Below are 19808 nucleotides of genomic sequence, written 5' to 3'. Positions count from 1 at the left end.
ATTGAAATTGAAAGATTTTATTCGAGTAAATTTTTGTGATGCAAATCACAAATTAGAAATCCATTGTTACTCGATTTATTGATGTTTTCAGAAGCAAACTGAGTTCGTTTCGGCAGCTCTCTTCTTTTCTTATAATTAAAAAGCCATCAAAGATTGTCAAATTTGTGCCGTGAACCGAAGCTTGAGTTTTCTGTATTTAATAAAAGACCTTTCGGGCTGTGGAAAATGTGCCAACAAAGAAGCAGTCATCAAATTTCTCGAATATATCCTTGGCTGGTAGAGTTAAGATAAGTTGACTCTCAAATCATTTCAGTAATGTAGGTTTACTCACTTATGAACAATTTTGTTCACTCGGTCTGATTACTGTCCGTTGATATGAATTTTAGGCGTTAATATTGGCAGCTATTGTCCTAGTTTTGTGTTTTCTTCAGGCAAATGTTTTTTTGGCGTGGTCTTTCATCGGCCAATGATGATCTGTCTGACCACGCAGAGCATAATTTCCTCTTCTGAAAATCTCTTAGATCTGGTCAAGGGAAACGAACTGTTTTAAGCTCCAATTGTTCATTGCGTAGTCTAACTCCACCATTTGTGACACAACTGCACCAAGAAGAAGCATCAAGCTTACTTGGTACCTAGCATAGCCATAGTCTATCATGGTGAGGTACACTTTTATATGTTCGACAAATGAAGCAAAACCCGTCATTGTGATCATCAGATAGTTTTTTTTGCATAGCCTCTTTAAGATTTGTTAATTTGAGCCATTATAGCTGAATTATGAGAACAGAGTCTGGGACACTTTTTCCTGTTTTTGGGACTCTTATATTTCACGATTTTTTTAGTTGGAACAATTTTGCAATTGATTGCTTTTTTCTCCAGGACAAAGCGACTATTTTGTACGAAAACGTTTTCCATGACTCAAGTTTCTCATTTTATAGAGCACAACATTTGAAACGCCTCAAAGACTTTCAAAAAACTTTTCTTAAACTAAAACAATTCTGAAAGGGACAGGAATAGCAGTGTAGAGTTGTTAATCAGTGGTTTCAGGCCTTCTTCGTGCTTCCTTTTGACATCTGGCTACGCATAAACGTTTGACAAAAATTGGTGTTGTGTTTTTTGCAAATTGTTCAGATGTTTGGCGATAAGGCCGTGGTGCCGAAGTATTTCGTTTTCAGTCCCGCGTTTTTGAACCACCAAAAAACCCACGCGTGTTTTTTTTTAAATTTTTATCTAAGCAATAGGCCCAGTCAATCGAAACTGAAACGCAGACATTTTTAAATGCTTAACCGTGTTTCAAAAAGGTAGAGAGAATAAAAATTACATATTTTCATTTTACATCTTTTCATCTTTTTATCACAATTTCATCTTTTGATCACAACTCTGACGTAATTTTTGCTTTGCAGACATTGTTGATTCAAACCAAATCGATTTGCCATTTTCTTAAATCTGGATGTTGACGAATTGGATGCAGAAGTTTGTGAATGATTGAGTTGATTTTAGCTGACTGTTCAACTCAAAATTATATCATATAAAAATGGAATTAACTTTTCCGATGTTTTTTTTTCAGTTGTTCGATCTTCGATTGGTAACCTTTGCTGTAAATGCGTTTTCTTACAAATCTGCCAGTCATGAGATTTGTAAACAATATAAATGAGTGAAGGAGTAAAGTACCATTCGACGAAATCATCTTCATCCACCGGACGAATCAGTTTTTTATTTAAGCTCAGTCTATATTAAACTTGCTTGCGATTTACCTCATCTGAACTAAATGAAATAATGAAACAAATGGATTTATTGCGTAATGATATGGTACATTAAAAGGCGTTGGAATTCGCCATGAGGATTTGTGCTTTTTCCTGCTTCAACTTTTGTTGACTCTTTGCGTCAACACTTGCGACTTTTGTCGAATAGCTGCAATTATGTGACTGCAATGTTTCACCCATTTGTAAAACTTGTCCGCTGATGGTTTCGATATCTAAAAAATTTTATATTAATTCCAGATTTTGAATGTGTGATTCAGAGTTGAACTCTCGTATTGCTAATTGGTGAGATAAAATTAAAGCAAAATATGCTTCAAATAGTATTTTCTTAACTGTTCTATTCCTTTTCATTTCACATGTTGACAAATAAAGATGTTTTTTTTGGACAGTGCTAAAGAACTCAAAATCCCTGAAATAGGTTATAGGAACGAAAAAAGTATGGTCAGTTGATTTTTTAATGATGCTATTGTTCCGACTCCTCTTGAGGTGGTGAATTATATACTCAATGGGTTTTTTTGTTCAGACAATTTTGGCCGATCGATATATTCATCGTAGAGAGTTGAGACTGGAATCATTAGAAAGCTTGTCCAGCGTAGAATATGGAATGAAAAATAATTTTTCGATTTTCTTTTTTTACAGGGAATATCCGAGGCTTAAAGATTTGAGAAAAAAGAGTGATTTCCGTTGATATTATTCACATTTTCCGAAAAATTTTAATAAAATTTCGCTAATTTTGCAAAAATTTCTGAAAATTTTTTTAGAAGTTGTGGTTGATTTTACTTTTAAAGCCAAACAAAATATTATCGGCTATTTTAAATTTTTTTTCTCATCAAAAATTCTGGCTAAATATTTCAAAATACAGAATTTTTCATCAAAAACAGCAGGAAAAAAGATTCTTTAGTCCACTTTGATTAAATCTCCAGGAAGTACACACCCAAACAACACTAACACAATCTTTGTCGACTCAGAAAGGAGATATTTTCACTTGAACTTATGTAGCGAGTGCTCCGTAATTAGAACTTTGCCGTTTTTTTACTAACTCAACTCGTTGATTATCAAAAACGCAGCATTTATTTTTGATTTTTTAACTAACAAAATATCCATATCTATATTATTCGAAAAATAAAGTGTTCTGACTGGACGAAAGGCATTAGCAGAGCTCGTTTTGGACCAATCTTGGACTGTTACAATCCAAAAATAATTCGGATTGTAATCAGATGTTATTTCTTATTAAAAAATCGATCTTTTTATATATTAATTAAATAACAGAACATTTCAAATCAAAGCTGAAAAGTGATAGGTCCAATTCGCTTGCTAATTAGCGCCCAATTAATGTATCTAGTTTATTCCTTGAAAGCTTATGGTTGTTTTGACTTTTAAAAATGTTTGATTTTTAAATAAATGATGGCTTATTGAAGTGTCCTTACAGTTTTCTCCTAATTTGGCCAACTTGTGGCTTAGTGTCAGCAATGAAAGAATGCTTCTTCTTTCTACTGAATTCAAATTCAATCTTTCTTGCTGTTTTACAACTTAAGTTAGTGTTTTCTGGCTTTGATACTACTAGATTTCACATTTTTTTCATTTTCAGGTATTTGCCCATTTTTCAAGTTTTCTCGTTTTGTCACATTATCACAGTATTGACAAATCATATATCACGTTATTGTAAAGTGAGGCAAAATTGATCAAACTAAAATCTTTAAGGACATAGACTCTGGTTTTAGCTGATAACTTTCATGACACAGAAAACAAATGTTTTACGAAACAAAAGGAAAACACTTTTCAGCTTCGCAATTTCGTTCCTTTTATTGTCTGTTTGTCACCTAGTCTCGTTAATAACAGGCCAATTATGACAATATTGTTGTCAAGGGGTGGTGAAAAAGGGATTGCTTTAAAAAAATCTAATGTTTTTAAAGATTTCGTTATGACTTTACTGGCTTCAAAAAGGGTTTTTCACCAAAAAAAAAAGAAAATTAATTTTTGATTTTTTAATTTTTTTACGTTCTTTTCATAGACGTAAGACATACAACGGATAATTGCAGGTCTTAGAGGCTCCTTTTGGAAGAGTATGCGAACCTATTTATTATTTCAATTTGTAATTAATGGCTTTCATGTCTTTAGAATGAAATTTTTTTTCGAAAAAAAACAAGTTTTACCTAATTTTACCTTTTTTCTTTTCTGTCTACTTTTGAACTGGTTTCATTAAAGAGAAATAATATAATATATTATCGGTATTCCGAGAAGGTGCAATCCAACCTGTTTTTAGGGCCAAAGTCTGGGCTTACCGCTTCGAGAACGTCTTCTGGCAAAAATTAACTGATTTGTTCTTTTTGTCTATTTGTTTTTTTTGTAACCGCATAAATAATGAGTACCGACAGTTCTTAATTGCCATCCTTAGAAATACTGGTAATGGGACACCTATGGGATACTTTAGTTCATTTTCAATGGTTTTCATTACTTTGAAATTAATTGTTTTTTTAAAAAAAATTAGCAAATTTTTCAAATTTACTGTTTTTCTTCTTTATCGTCTAATTGTTATGAAGCTTTATTATGGACTGGTACCATATCTTTGGTGGTGAATTACAAGTTATTGTTTTTAGTTTCAGTTTTATCTGACGCTATTTTGATTTTGTTATTTAGTTTTGATTTTAAAACGGACATAAATTTTTGGATGTTATTAATATTTGTTGTTGTTCTTTGATTTTGCTGTTCGTCTCAACTCACTTCCTTAATATTTGCATATCTTATCAATCTAATGCATCTTTGTTTACTCCACTAAATTATTTGCTTTAGAGTCTATCTTTTCGTTCATACACCAATTTTTTTTTGAAAAATACTTGAATTTTTGGGGTTTTCTATCTGTTCATCTGTTCATTTGGTAGACAATTATTCCAAAATTGTGGATGAGCGGGGTCGGAACCTTATGTGCAATCGCATATTACCGAGCTTCTTTGTTTACAATATTTTTACGTTTTTTTTTACGGCAAATTTTGGTTAATTTCAAATAATGTTTTTCACCAGCTCATTGCTCATGAGTGTTTTGAGCTTTTTTCTCTTTTTCTCGAACAGTTTTCTAATGAAAGTGATTGCTTTAAAAGTTTAAGCTACAAGGTTCAAAAATCAAATTCATGATTCTGCTTGCGTATGAACATGCAAGGAGATCAATTATCTGAGCACCAAGTTCATTTACAAACAGTACGCGTTTTAACGGGAAGCAAAAGGGCTCAAAGAATTAGAACAAGACTTTTGAGTCAGCGCTGAAAAAATTGTGGCATTATGAGTTAAAAACCTTTCTGAAAAGCTGACCTGATCTAGAACAGTCGTCAAAGTGTTTCATTTTTGTCGAAATTTGAGACGAAAACAACGAATTTGGCCAAAATTTTCTGCAAAAATTGCTTTAAATAATCGCAGCGTTTTTGTTCAGCGCTTCTCAGCTCTCGCACCACAAACATTTCAGCTACGTTTTTGCTGACTGTCAACGCTTGTTGACCATATATTAAACCTAGTTTGCGGTTTGAAGAAAAATGGAGCTAATGAAACCAGTGAGAATAAAACTTATCACGAAATTTTTAATATTATTTTTCTAAAGCGTCACATAATTATGATAGAAAGTTTGTGTTCTGTTTAATCATCATCCTCGTAAACAAATATGTCACTTTCTTCTAGAAATGATGCAATCTGCTTAGCAACCCATGCACCCGCCAGAATCATTCCTGAAACATACAAAAAAACGATGATGACTTTTAGGTCACATGGCGTCCCGCTTTTTCAACCCTATTTGTTTAACCCCTATCATTTCTCGCTGAATACTGCAAAACCCTCAATTACTTCCTCCCGATTTTAATCCCATTTAGTTCGTGTTCATGAAACTATTATTATAATCATTCGGCCATGCCTCACGTGCCATAGCTACTCCCCTAGTCGAACTCCGACGCTTATCTTGCAAGATCTTGCAAGATTCTTGCAAATGACGCTTATCTTGCAAGATCTTGCAAAATTCTTGCAAATGACGCTTATCTTGCAAGATGCAAGATCCGGACGCCTATCTTGCAAGAAACTTGCAAGATCTTGCAAGATAGACGTCAAAAAATGTTCAAAAAAAGTGAAATTTTAAAGTTCCATTAACTCAAAGATCATTTTCTCTTATGAGTTCAGACGTCGAAGGGAGAAAAGGGTTGGCGAAAAGGGTTCGCAGACGTCACTTCGACGCTTATCTTGCAAGAATCTTGCAAGAATTCGACGCCTATCTTGCAAGAATCTTACAAGATCGACGCTTATCTTGCAAGATTCTTGCATATCCGACGGCTATCTTGCAAGATCTTGCAAGAATCTTGCAAGATCTTGCAAGATTCTTGCAAGATCTTGCAAGATAGCCGTCGGTAATAGACTAGGGTCTTCAGCGGCCCATGGGAGTTGATATGAAACTATTAGAACCAACCATATGAGATTACATTACCGCTTAATTATATACAGCGTAAAGTCCTGTGCTTCTACACCCGATAAAGATATTAGTATACTATTAACATTCAAACAATCAAAGTTTTATGTTTCATATATGAGTTTCGTTAATTGATAGAAAAGACTCAAAGTTGGAAATATACAGCTCTGACTACCAAATTTTATTTTATGATTCTTGCTTGATAATCAGAAAATCATATAACTACTGTAATTTTGTGTGACTACTGGGAAATCATGCAATTCATATACAAAATTGTTTGTGTTCTAGGAATCATACATGTCCTTCCATGGTTACCAAGAATTTGTACGATAGTCAACATGGGTTATCTAAAAGCTGATAATATTGATGCAACTATTACACCAATGATTAACTCAACTGATGCACCAATGTAAGTGAATCGAAACCAGTGCAATGCTTACACGCTAAAAAAAGTTCAGGTAAATTTACCTGAAAAAAACATCTTAACTTACCTGAAACGCTCAGGTAGCTTTGACTTACCTGAACTTACCAAAACCAACAGATATGGCTGTTTAAAAAAGTTTTATATGCAAGTAGGAGGCTATACACTATCAGGTTTGAAATTCGATTCTTCAGCTGTTTTTTTGTTGAAAAAAATTCTTTTGATGAAATTTTCTACCAAGTTTTGCAGTTCGCCAGAAATTGGGACTTTTTTAAATGATTTCAACTGTTCTGAGCAACCAACAACTTGCCCATTTGCATTAAAATGAATTTGATACCCCTTAACATGTTGCTCCACTTGCTAACCCTCTTATTAGGCTATGCGAAACATAACTGGGTCCCATTTACATACTAAGTGAAAACAAAACTTGGATGACTGAAAAAAGGAAACAGTTCTAAGAATAAAGTGACACTATAGTGAGACTACTGCCTTAAAGTGCTATTAGAATCATACAAAACATGGTCTTTCTCATTACAGCGCACACTAAGTTGTAGCCCGCCCCGTCATGGAAAAACCCAAAATGGAGCTAAAATGGAATGACCCAAAAGAATACACATCTTACCTGGAAACACGACGGCCTCTGGCACAATAGCACTTAAATTCTGATAAGGTTGAGTCGCAATTCCTCCATTCACGTTTGTCCTAAGATTCCCCTCATGGTAACACCGCCTTCGCACTAGTTGAAACGAATTCTAAAACAACAACGCAATTATTGTTGAGAACACCGCTTGGATTTTGGAGACTACTGATTCTTGGAAATTTCCTTACACTCAGCGCTTGTACAAAATTTCACTCAATTCAGTTTACATCTTTATTAATTAAACTCTGATAATTTCGAACTGGAAATCAAACAAAGAGTATTTCAATTGTTCAGGACATATTTTATACATTGCGACATTGTTACTAATTTATCATGTTTCATATTTAATATGGAATAGGTTTCAACGTCAAAATAATCTGATCCTCGAAAGTTTCAACAATTTTGGAAGATCTTGCGTTAAAAACTTAGAATTCTTATCTGATAAAAAAAACATGAACCTGTTTGCCAAAATTTGCTAATATCAATCGCTATGATATTGCTAGATTTTAAGAATTAGCAAGGCATTTTGTCTGACGGACATAAAGCGTCGCTGTCTTAAAATTTTTTACTACTTTTTTCACTTAGAGCTAGCTCCAAATTAAAATAAAAAATCTGAGTTTTTAACGTTAGCGTTTAAACAACTGATTCGTTGAAAAATTTAACATCCGAAGACAGATATAATAATAATAATCAATTGTTTCCATCAGTCAATAAAAATCTTCACAATTACCTTTACAAATACAATCATATTTTGGACTGTGGTTGAACACTTTTGGGTCGATGGCCCGTTCTCAAGTGTCTCATTCAGTTTATCTTGATGAAAATGATTCAAAATGAAAAAAAGAGAGGAAGAACAGTTTTTCTAGGTACCATTAAACCTCGCAAAAAAAAAATAAATTTTATGTAATATATTTGTAATAGCATTACACGAAGATTTTGTAAAAATGAAAAAGAGTGTGATTATATAAATTAAATGTAACAAGGGATAGCTGTAAACAGAAGTCTATCCAATATAGTTCACATTTGGTGGTTATTTTTAGCTTCCGGTAGTTATATAATATTATTACTTTTTCCTAATTTAAGAAATTTTTTCTATCATTATTGTCATTGTAGTGCGAACATATCTCTACATCAGTGCCCATGGAACAAGTGTCCAGTGTAGGCAGAATATATATTCACTTAATCCGTTACTTTGCTTTTAAAGTAAGATAGCAAAACGGGAGGCTAGTAACTTTTTTGAAAAATGTGATGAGGTATGTTGTTTTTTTATTCGACGATACTATCTTTTAACTAGAGGTTTCTTTTTGAACAAACCGAACGAAACAATAGTTTTGAGTGTAGAGTCTTTAAAAATACAGAAAATTTTCAATGCATCAATTGACTAGACTTCTGAAGTCTATTGATCGCCTGACAAATCTAAACAAGATTTTTTATGTGTGCCATAATATGTCATTAGATTTGAAAACTGCAGGAGACAGAAATCTTTTCTGTGAATTGTCCGCCAATCACAGACTGAGAAGACTCTATTCTTTTTTTTTTGTATATCGCCTGCTTGAACACTTTAGGTAATCCAATGATTTTCACTAATATGTGTAGATCGTTGACTCCGGCAGTACTCTTTAACTTTGCAGTAATAGTTGAAGTTTTCCTTCAGTGTTTTCCTGAGTGAGTTAGTCACACAGAGTTAGGTAAATCTACATCGCGCAAAAATAAGTAGCCATTTATCTATAAACTTTAAGGCAATAGAGAGAACCTACAACGGGTCTGCTTTAGAACCAATTCATTTTCATTCAAATGGAAATGTTTTATCAACAGTTCTGACAGAAATAACACTTTCAATCCCCCAGTGTGTTATGGAAAAATCTATTGGAATACATGACGCATTAAGCTGCAGCAGTTTTTGATTAAAATGAAGATGTTTTTACCTGTTGTGACGTCAGCAGGCAACTTCTGTGAGATAACTGGGTGAATAATCTTCTTGAAGGTTGTCGCATTTTTGGGTAATCAATTTGTACAGAGAATGGACCTAATTTACATCAGAGGTAACTGGGTTAACTGGAGGAGTGAATAAATAATGGAAGCAAAAGCTACAATGCTGGAAGCAAAATTTATACGTTAAAGTGGTGGTGGTGGCGGGGGGAGGGGTTCGAATAAAATTAAGAAGTAATGTAGGAAATGCAGTTGGCCTATGGCAGCGCTCAGCTTTTTTTTGTCTCGTAACACGTATTTCAACTAAGCTTTTTGTTGTTTTGGTATCGTCAATAAAAGTGACAAGCAACCCTATTTGTTTTGATACGGTATGTATAAACAAAGGAGTAAATTAGCTGTGAAGGCTTCCGCTGATTTATAATCGAGTTATAGCTAGCAGAATAAACAAATTTACCACTTCTAGGGAAATTGTTTTTCCAAGGAAGGTAAATTTTTCGTGCTTTTTAAAACCGCCACGCTATGCCGTAAATTAGGCGCAATTTTTGATTTCAAAATTTTTTCCACGCTTTTTTTCACAAAGATAAAAGTCAGATGAAATTCAGAACGGCTTTAAATAAAATCAATTTGAAATAATTCGTCAATTATAGCTGAATATTTCCTCTTGTCAACAATTTATTGTCGTAAATATAGGTGCACATATAAAACAAAATATTGATGAACTCTTGTAAGCTTTTTAAAATGGCTTGATAACGCTTATACGCGTGGTCGAGCTCAGAAAGAAAGCGTTTTTTTCTTTTTCTTTAAGCTTTTCAAAAATAGATTACTTTATTCTTCTTATAGACTGCGCAAATAGAATTGAGCCGAACGTATATAAGATCAAAAGTGTGGTCGATATGCATATATGCTAATATTCGCGCTTTCCGTGTGGTTTTAAAAAGCGAGAGTTAATAGAAGTTCAAATGCAGTTGGTCATTTTTCATGGTGTAAATTTTTATACCTTTAAATTAGATCTAAAACTCAATCATTTTTACATGTATAGTTTAAAAAAAGAAAAATTGTACATAGTAGACTATAGTAAAAGTTGTAAATTTATTTCCTCAAAATAATAAATACATTCCATTGAACCACCCCCCTCCCTCGCCGTCCCTTTTCACAGCCCCTACCTCCAAAAAATATATATGAAAAAAAGCATCTACGTTCTCTGCCGGCACTCTCGTTACCAGGTAACCATGTCTGCCATATATTATAACCGTTTAGTTATGACCTGACGTTAAAGTTGGGGATACAATTTGTTTTCCAAATAATGAATTAGAAAATTAGAAAAATAACCTCTAAGCCAGTTCTCAGACTATAAAATGCTCAAAAATTTCAATACAAGAAAGTCTCTTTGTATACCATATGTTTTGAACAAACAGAGATGCTAGCATTGTAGATGTTTACTGTTTATTATATAACATCTGGTAATGTATGGTTAAGAAGAGTACAATACAAAGCAAAGCCTAAAATGGTCAGAGATGAATAATACAGTTGCAGTTTTACTATGCATAATATAGCATATATACTAAAGGTTAGAGTGTCTACTTCTGATGAAGTGGTCACTAAGCGTCATACAATTTTGTATTAGCTACCGTAGATACATAACTGAAGCATTCAAGGTAGTTTGATTCTTCGTCACCATTTCGATATTTTCTATATCAATTTTTGCAATATGTTAGAAATCTGGGCTATAATTTTATAAACCGTTTGTTGGTAGTACGTTTTCGAGAAATCAGGAATTAAAATAATTATCCGTCGCAAAACGGCTTGTTGGTTGCGATGTTGTATTTTTTTAACATTGTTAAATTTTTCTCTCAAGAAAAAATAATTGCTCATTTTTTACTATTATTTTCAGGAACTAGCCGTTATCTCCTAGTTTTGTCAAGTTAAGACCAGCCCTTAATGAAATGTGGGTTAGTGTCTTTGCTGCAACCCAAACTTTTTGATTATATTTTTGCTATGGATATTTTGTGGAGAATTAAAAAAGAGCATAAGAAAAATGCCTTAAAAACTGAAAACCATGACAAGACCTACTAATTTGTTTTTTTTTCCAGATTAAGTGCGGTTTTTTTTAAATTTTTGATTAGAAATGAGTTCCAGAAATTCAAAAGTTCCTATACAAAATAGGTACTTCTAAAACAAAAAAAATAAATTTCAGATACATTAATTAGATCTGATAGAACAAAGTCAGATTTAAAATTACCCATAAAATGACACAATTTTTAAACCCAAGATGTATATGTAAGTGTGCATAATAATAACATGGAAAACTTTTAAATTGAATTGCTCACAAACTATTGCACTCCAGAGTTTGGTGGCAGAGGAAATCAGCGTTGAATAAGTCTAGAGCCAATCTGTTGTTATTTCTCGATGGCCAGTACATTGTTCATATCAGAATTTTTACTGGCTACTCCTGATTTTTGAGAAAACTTTACTGCTTGAAAAATAAAACGTTCAGCTGAACTCCAGTCAGGAAGGTTTGTTTCATACAAGATTCGAACGTAAATTTGGGGAAAATTAATTTGCATAACCGTGAGGCTAAATGGCTTTTTGGTAATTGACTACAAACTAGATTTTGCACGGGCGAACTCTATGACCTCCATATAAGCATAATGACGTAAAATTGCTCAAAAATACAATGCTCTGGAGATGCAGTGTTTTGGAACTGAAATAAGTTTTTTAAATCTTGAATTGTGCCTTTTCAGCTGAATTGTGACTCAACTCCGGGATCATAATAAAAAATAAACATTCAGAAAAATTAGTTATCTTAAATGCTGTAAGGAAATTGACGCATAAGCTTGAAAAATTTCCTTCTGGAAAACAGTTTTTAGACCTGGGCTTTTCCTCATTCAACTTGCGCTCAAAGCTGGAGTGTTGCTACCCGGACTTAACTGTGAGTCAAATTCAGTACTGAATCAGTACAATTTGCATCATGCAATTTTTGAGGACCATTACTATGTACATGTCACTTCTGGGCATGGTTAGGCTGTAGTTTAATCAACCTAATGAGTCATATGCATGCAAATTTTATGCACATTCTTTCTCGCCTATCTTACATGTACATGTACTTGCAACAGACTGCTCGTAAGATGCACATAAGTGGCGCCAGTCTAATTTTGATCTGGCCAGGCGTAATTACAAACCACTTGAGCGTGAACAAATTCAATCTGCTAAGGCGAGATAATTGCCCTAATTTTTCTCGCTCTACTCGCTCTATTTGTATTGTTCGCGCTATAACTCTTTTATTAAATCCACTCGCATCTCTTTTATTAAATCCATGCTCATCACTAGTGAGCTCATCCTTTGGGGGAAATCCATGCTCATCACTAGTGGAAAAAGGAAAGGAAAAGGAAAGGGAAAAGATATGAATTTATAAATGAAGGATTTATAAATGAAGGATTTATAAATGAAGGATTTATAAAGGAATTTATAGACGAAATGAATTATAATTTATAAATATTAGTTTTAGTTTCATTCGTTTTAGGTTCCAGTTCTGTTCTCTGTTCTCCGTTTGAACTGGCTTCCGTTAATCTCTTTAATAACCAAATAATGCTTTTATTGTAACGTATTTGGCTCTGTCAGCACCTTCTTTAGGACGAAGAACAACCTGCGGAGTCACAGAATACAATGGCGATCGAGTCTCACCCTCAGCCACTGTGGCTCACCTGTTCCAGATGCACGTGACGTGTTCATAAATGAACAGAGACGCTGCCAATGTCTCGGAGGTCCTCGTAAACGACGAGTTGAAAGCATAACTCAGAAACAAATTTGAAAACACAGCAGCACCGATAGTTCCAAATGCATGACCATAAGTGTAAACACAACCGAATAACGTCGGCAACAGTGGGGGGGGGGCAACAGTGGGGGGGGGGCAACAGCGAGGGGGGAGGGGCAACAGCGGGGGCGGGGATTGAACTCAGAAATGTTCCTATGAACTCGCAAATGTTATAAAGTGTTAAATGGAAATGTTATAAACTGTTATAAACTGAAGTTTTATAAACTGTTAGATTAAAACAACGTAAATGGAAATGTAAATTGATCAGTCACGTCAGTCACGTGAATATTATGGAATATTATGAAGTCACATGAATATTATGGAATTTTATGAAGTCACATGAATATTATGAAGTCACATGGAATATTATGGTCATTCAGTAGCACAAAAATCTTTGAGAACAGAAAGTATCAACGCCGCAAAATGGCGATAGCCCTCTCCAAATCTATCAAAGTGACAGTCCCAAAAATCTTCCCTTTTAATGATACGAGTTCCCTTTAGCTGATGACCTAGTTTGTTTCGTAAGAACATATTATTTTTCGAAACCAATTCTGCTGGCAAATCTTTTCGGCGCATATGAACGGCAAACATAACCTCGGTTGGCCATATGGCATCTCGAAATTCCTTGTATTTATTGCAAATATAGTGGATTGATTTCGTTTTGGCATCATTGTCCCCAACAATAACCAAGACATGACTATATGTTCTGGCTTTTTTTGCGAGGGACATTAAATGCTCGCAACGGCGACCACCTTCTCCGTCATAGAAAGGGCTAGAAAAAACAATACTTTTCAGCTAAAAAACATTTTTCATCCCAGAAATTAAGCAACTTTACCGGAATTGTTGCAACCGCTCGTCTTGTTCGAGATATGGTTTGGCATCGCGTAGATTTGAATCTCCAATTACTAAGATCGTGATCTGTCAAAAAAAAAACGTTAAAAAAAACTTTCGTATGTTCGGTATCTTAGATTTGGTACGTTCGGTTTAAGACGTAAGAAAATTTCGGTATGTTCGTTTTCTTGGATTTTCACTTTCTGAAACCAAGCGTAAGGAAAAACCAATTATACTAACGCTTTTTTACGTGGAAAACAAAAGGTAGGTCTCATGATCTGCCCCAACCCCGTAAATAAACAAATAGCAGTTTTATTACATAAGTGAATAGGTGTGTGTGTGCGTGTGTGTGTGTGCGTGCGTGTGTGTTTTTGCGTGCGTGCGAGTTTGTGTGAGTGTCCGTGCATGTGTGTGTTTGTGTAATTGTGTGTGTGTGGGTGGATGCGTGTGTGCGTGTGTGTGTGTGGAGAGTGTGGTGTAAGTGTAGTGTGTGTGTAGTGTGAGTGTGGTGTGTGAGATGTCTGTAGTGTGTGCGTGTGCGGTGTGTGTGTGGTTTGTGGTATGTGTGTGGTGTGTAAATTGTGTGTGTGATGTGGGTGTGGTGTATGGGATGTCTTTAGTGTGTGTGGTGTGTGTGGAGAGTGTGGTGTAAGTGTAGTGTGTGTGTAGTGTGAGTGTGGTGTGTGTGATGTCTACCGTAGATACATAACTGAAGCATTCAAGGTAGTTTGATTCTTCGTGACCATTTCTATATTTTCTATATCAATTTTTGCAATATGTTAGAAATCTGGGCTATAATTTTATAAACCGTTTGTTGGTAGTACGTTTTCGAGAAATCAGGAATTAAAATAATTATCCGTCGCAAAACGGCTTGTTGGTTGCGATGTTGTATTTTTTTAACATTGTTAAATTTTTCTCTCAAGAAAAAATAATTGCTCATTTTTTACTATTATTTTCAGGAACTAGCCGTTATCTCCTAGTTTTGTCAAGTTAAGACCAGCCCTTAATGAAATGTGGGTTAGTGTCTTTGCTGCAACCCAAACTTTTTGATTATATTTTTGCTATGGTTATTTTGTGGAGAATTAAAAAAGAGCATAAGAAAAATGCCTTAAAAACTGAAAACCATGACAAGACCTACTAATTTGTTTTTTTTTCCAGATTAAGTGCGGTTTTTTTTAAATTTTTGATTAGAAATGAGTTCCAGAAATTCAAAAGTTCCTATACAAAATAGGTACTTCTAAAACAAAAAAAATAAATTTCAGATACATTAATTAGATCTGATAGAACAAAGTCAGATTTAAAATTACCCATAAAATGACACAATTTTTAAACCCAAGATGTATATGTTAGTGTGCATAATAATAACATGGAAAACTTTTAAATTGAATTGCTCACAAACTATTGCACTCCAGAGTTTGGTGGCAGAGGAAATCAGCGTTGAATAAGTCTAGAGCCAATCTGTTGTTATTTCTCGATGGCCAGTACTTTGTTCATATCAGAATTTTTACTGGCTACTCCTGATTTTTGAGAAAACTTTACTGCTTGAAAAATAAAACATTCAGCTGAACTCCAGCCAGGAAGGTTTGTTTCATACAAGATTCGAACGTAAATTTGGGGAAAATTAATTTGCATAACCGTGAGGCTAAATGGGTTTTTGGTAATTGACTACAAACTAGATTTTGCACGGGCGAACTCTATGACCTCCATATAAGCATAATGACGTAAAATTGCTCAAAAATACAATGCTCTGGAGATGCAGTGTTTTGGAACTGAAATAAGTTTTTTAAATCTTGAATTGTGCCTTTTCAGCTGAATTGTGACTCAACTCCGGGATCATAATAAAAAATAAACATTCAGAAAAATTAGTTATCTTAAATGCTGTAAGGAAATTGACGCATAAGCTTGAAAAATTTCCTTCTGGAAAACAGTTTTTAGACCTGGGCTTTTCCTCATTCAACTTGCGCTCAAAGCTGGAGTGTTGCTACCCGGACTTAACTGTGAGTCAAATTCAGTACTGAATCAGTACAATTTGCATCATGCAATTTTTGAGGACCATTACTATGTACATGTCACTTCTGGGCATGGTTAGGCTGTAGTTTAATCAACCTAATGAGTCATATGCATGCAAATTTTATGCACATTTTTTCTCGCCCATCTTACATGTACATGTACTTGCAACAGACTGCTCGTAAGATGCACATAAGTGGCGCCAGTCTAATTTTGATCTGGCCAGGCGTAATTACAAACCACTTGAGCGTGAACAAATTCAATCTGCTAAGGCGAGATAATTGCCCTAATTTTTTTCGCTCTACTCGCTCTATTTGTATTGTTTGCGCTATAACTCTTTTATTAAATCCACTCGCATCTCTTTTATTAAATCCATGCTCATCACTAGTGAGCTCATCCTTTGAGGGAAATCCATGCTCATCACTAGTGGAAAAAGGAAAGGAAAAGGAAAGGGAAAAGATATGAATTTATAAATGAAGGATTTATAAATGAAGGATTTATAAATGAAGGATTTATAAATGAAGGATTTATAAAGGAATTTATAGACGAAATGAATTATAATTTATAAATATTAGTTTTAGTTTCATTCGTTTTAGGTTCCAGTTCTGTTCTCTGTTCTCCGTTTGAACTGGCTTCCGTTAATCTCTTTAATACCCAAATAATGCTTTTATTGTAACGTATTTGGCTCTGTCAGCACCTTCTTTAGGACGAAGAACAACCTGCGGAGTCACAGAATACAATGGCGATCGAGTCTCACCCTCAGCCACTGTGGTTCACCTGTTCCAGATGCACGTGACGTGTTCATATATGACCAGAGACGCTGCCAATGTCTCGGAGGTCCTCGTAAACGACGAGTTGAAAGCATAACTCAGAAACAAATTTGAAAACACAGCAGCACCGATAGTTCCAAATGCATGACTATAAGTGTAAACACAACCGAATAACGTCGGCAACAGTGGGGGGGGGGGGCAACAGTGGGGGGGGGGGCAACAGCGAGGGGGGGGGGGGGCAACAGCGGGGGCGGGGATTGAACTCAGAAATGTTCCTATGAACTCGCAAATGTTATAAAGTGTTAAATGGAAATGTTATAAACTGTTATAAACTGAAATTTTATAAACTGTTAGATTAAAACAACGTAAATGGAAATGTAAATTGATCAATCACGTCAGTCACGTGAATATTATGGAATATTATGAAGTCACATGAATATTATGGAATTTTATGAAGTCACATGAATATTATGAAGTCACATGGAATATTATGGTCATTCAGTAGCACAAAAATCTTTGAGAACAGAAAGTATCAACGCCGCAAAATGGCGATAGCCCTCTCCAAATCTATCAAAGTGACAGTCCCAAAAATCTTCCCTTTTAATGATACGAGTTCCCTTTAGCTGATGACCTAGTTTGTTTCGTAAGAACATATTATTTTTCGAAACCAATTCTGCTGGCAAATCTTTTCGGCGCATATGAACGGCAAACATAACCTCGGTTGGCCATATGGCATCTCGAAATTCCTTGTATTTATTGCAAATATAGTGGATTGATTTCGTTTTGGCATCATTGTCCCCAACAATAACCAAGACATGACTATATGTTCTGGCTTTTTTTGCGAGGGACATTAAATGCTCGCAACGGCGACCACCTTCTCCGTCATAGAAAGGGCTAGAAAAAACAATACTTTTCAGCTAAAAAACATTTTTCATCCCAGAAATTAAGCAACTTTACCGGAATTGTTGCAACCGCTCGTCTTGTTCGAGATATGGTTTGGCATCGCGTAGATTTGAATCTCCAGTTACTAAGATCGTGATCTGTCGAAAAAAAAACGATAAAAAAAACTTTCGTATGTTCGGTATCTTAGATTTGGTACGTTCGGTTTAAGACGTAAGAAAATTTCGGTATGTTCGTTTTCTTGGATTTTCACTTTCTGAAACCAAACGTAAGGAAAAACCAATTATACTAACGCTTTTTTACGTGGAAAACAAAAGGTAGGTCTCATGATCTGCCCCAATCCCGTAAATAAACAAATAGCAGTTTTATTACATAAGTGAATAGGTGTGTGTGTGTGCGTGTGTGTGTGCGTGCGTGTGTGTTTTTTCGTGCGTGCGAGTTTGTGTGAGTGTCCGTGCGTGTGTGTGTTTGTGTAATTGTGTGTGTGTGGGTGGATGCGTGTGTGCGTGCGTGTGTGTGGAGAGTGTGGTGTAAGTGTAGTGTGTGTGTAGTGTGAGTGTGGTGTGTGAGATGTCTTTAGTGTGTGCGTGTGCGGTGTGTGTGTGGTTTGTGGTATGTGTGTGGTGTGTAAATTGTGTGTGTGATGTGGGTGTGGTGTATGGGATGTCTTTAGTGTGTGTGGTGTGTGTGTGGAGAGTGTGGTGTAAGTGTAGTGTGTGTGTAGTGTGAGTGTGTTGTGTGTGATGTCTGTAGTGTGTGGAGTGTGTGCGTGTGCGGTGTGTGTGTGGTTTGTGGTATTTGTGTGGTGTGTAAAGTGTGTGTGTGTGGTGTGGGTGTGGTGTATGGGATGTCTTAGTGTGTGTGTGGTGTGTGTGGAAGTGTGTGGTGTATGTGTTGTGTGTGTGGTGTTTGGTGTGTGTGTGTGTGTGTGTGTGTGTGTGTGTGTGTGTGTGTGTGTGTGGTGTGTGAGTGTTGTGTTGTGCGTGGTGTGTGTGTATGTGTGTGTGTGCGTGCGTGTGTGTGTTTGTGTGTGTTTGGGGGGTTGTGTGCGTGCTTGCGTATGCTTGTGTGTGGGTGGGTGTTGTTGTGTGTGTGTGTGTGTGTGGGTGTGTTTGTGTGTATATGTGTGTGTGTGCGTGTCTGTGCATGTGTGTGTGTGTGGGGGGGGAGGGGCATGAGGGCAAAACGAAGAACAGATGAGAAGAATTATCTCTCTCTCTCTCTCTCTCTCTCTCTCTCTCTATCTATCTCTCGGCCTCTGGCTCTCTCTCTCTCTCTCTCTCTCTCTGGCTCTTTGATTCTCTCTTTCTCTTTCTCTCCTCCACACACACACACACACACACACAAACACACACATTCAAAAACACAAACAGACGCACACATACACACACACGCAGACACATACACACATCAACACACACACATCCACACAAACACATATCCACACAAACACACACACACACAAACATGCAAAAACACAAACAAACGCACACATACACACACACGCACAAACATCCACACATACACACACACCACACTCACATCACACATACCCACATATTCTCTCTCTCCTTCACACACACACACACACAAACGTGCAAAAACACAAACAGACGGACACATACACACACGCACACACAAACACACACACACACATCCACACAAACACACACACAAACACAAACACACACATGCAAAAACACAAACAGCAGCACACATACACACACACGCACACACATACACACATCAACACACACACACATCCACACAAACACACACACCACACACATCACAAATACACACACATATATTCTCTCTCCCTCTCTCTCCTTCACACACACACACACACACACAAACATGCAAAAACACAATAATGTAGATTTGCCTTTCCTTAACTCACCTTAGCTAAGACTAACTTTACCTGAACTTTACCTGAAAAGTTAAGGCCTCACTACTTTAAAAAATACCTTAAATTTTACTCTAAATGGTCTTGTCCAAACGTTTTGTTCCAATGGTCAATTATTAGCCCGGACCCGAGTATCATAGACTTTCAGTACTGAATCAGTATATTCCGTTAGTAAGTCGGCGATTCAGTACTGATTCAGTGACCTAGGATGTTACGAAGAAATTAACTACTATGAAAGTAATTACGAAAAGAATTGGAATTAAAAAAATGCAAAGCAAGTCTAGTGACTTGATACCTTTTTTATTATTAGTTTTCCAACGAAAACAAAAATTTCTCAGAGGCGCAACATGAATTTTTGAAAACTCGGAAATGAACTCATTAAATTGATTTCATAGCAAGTT

The 19808-nt window shown here is 35.6% G+C and overlaps 1 protein-coding gene across 7 annotated transcripts in view; it reads right to left on the bottom strand.

Annotated features, from left to right (window-relative positions):
* Window positions 1-5309: 5309 nt before the first annotated feature.
* The window catches only part of LOC142351205 (essential MCU regulator, mitochondrial-like), a 33841-nt gene continuing 19342 nt past the window's right edge, over window positions 5310-19808 (bottom strand). For 2 of the 7 annotated variants that reach the window (XM_075403328.1, XM_075403330.1), the window contains exons 2-4: window positions 9179-9614; window positions 7236-7365; window positions 5310-5467 (exon numbers count right to left, since the gene is read on the bottom strand). In XM_075403328.1, coding sequence (XP_075259443.1) covers window positions 5379-5467; window positions 7236-7365; window positions 9179-9247 — 288 coding nt within the window. In that variant the 5' untranslated portion in view covers window positions 9248-9614 and the 3' untranslated portion in view covers window positions 5310-5378. Of the gene's footprint in view, window positions 5468-7235; window positions 7366-9178; window positions 9615-10345; window positions 10618-19808 lie in introns of those variants that run through there. The other 5 variants (XM_075403329.1, XM_075403331.1, XM_075403334.1 and 2 more) reach the window with 4 other exon arrangements.

Source organism: Convolutriloba macropyga, chromosome 12, assembly GCF_964194025.1.
Source record: "Convolutriloba macropyga chromosome 12, txConMacr16.3, whole genome shotgun sequence".
Taxonomy (NCBI): domain Eukaryota; kingdom Metazoa; phylum Xenacoelomorpha; order Acoela; family Convolutidae; genus Convolutriloba; species Convolutriloba macropyga.
The sequence above is the reverse complement of the archived record's forward strand: the minus strand, read 5'-3'. Positions and strand labels throughout refer to the sequence as shown.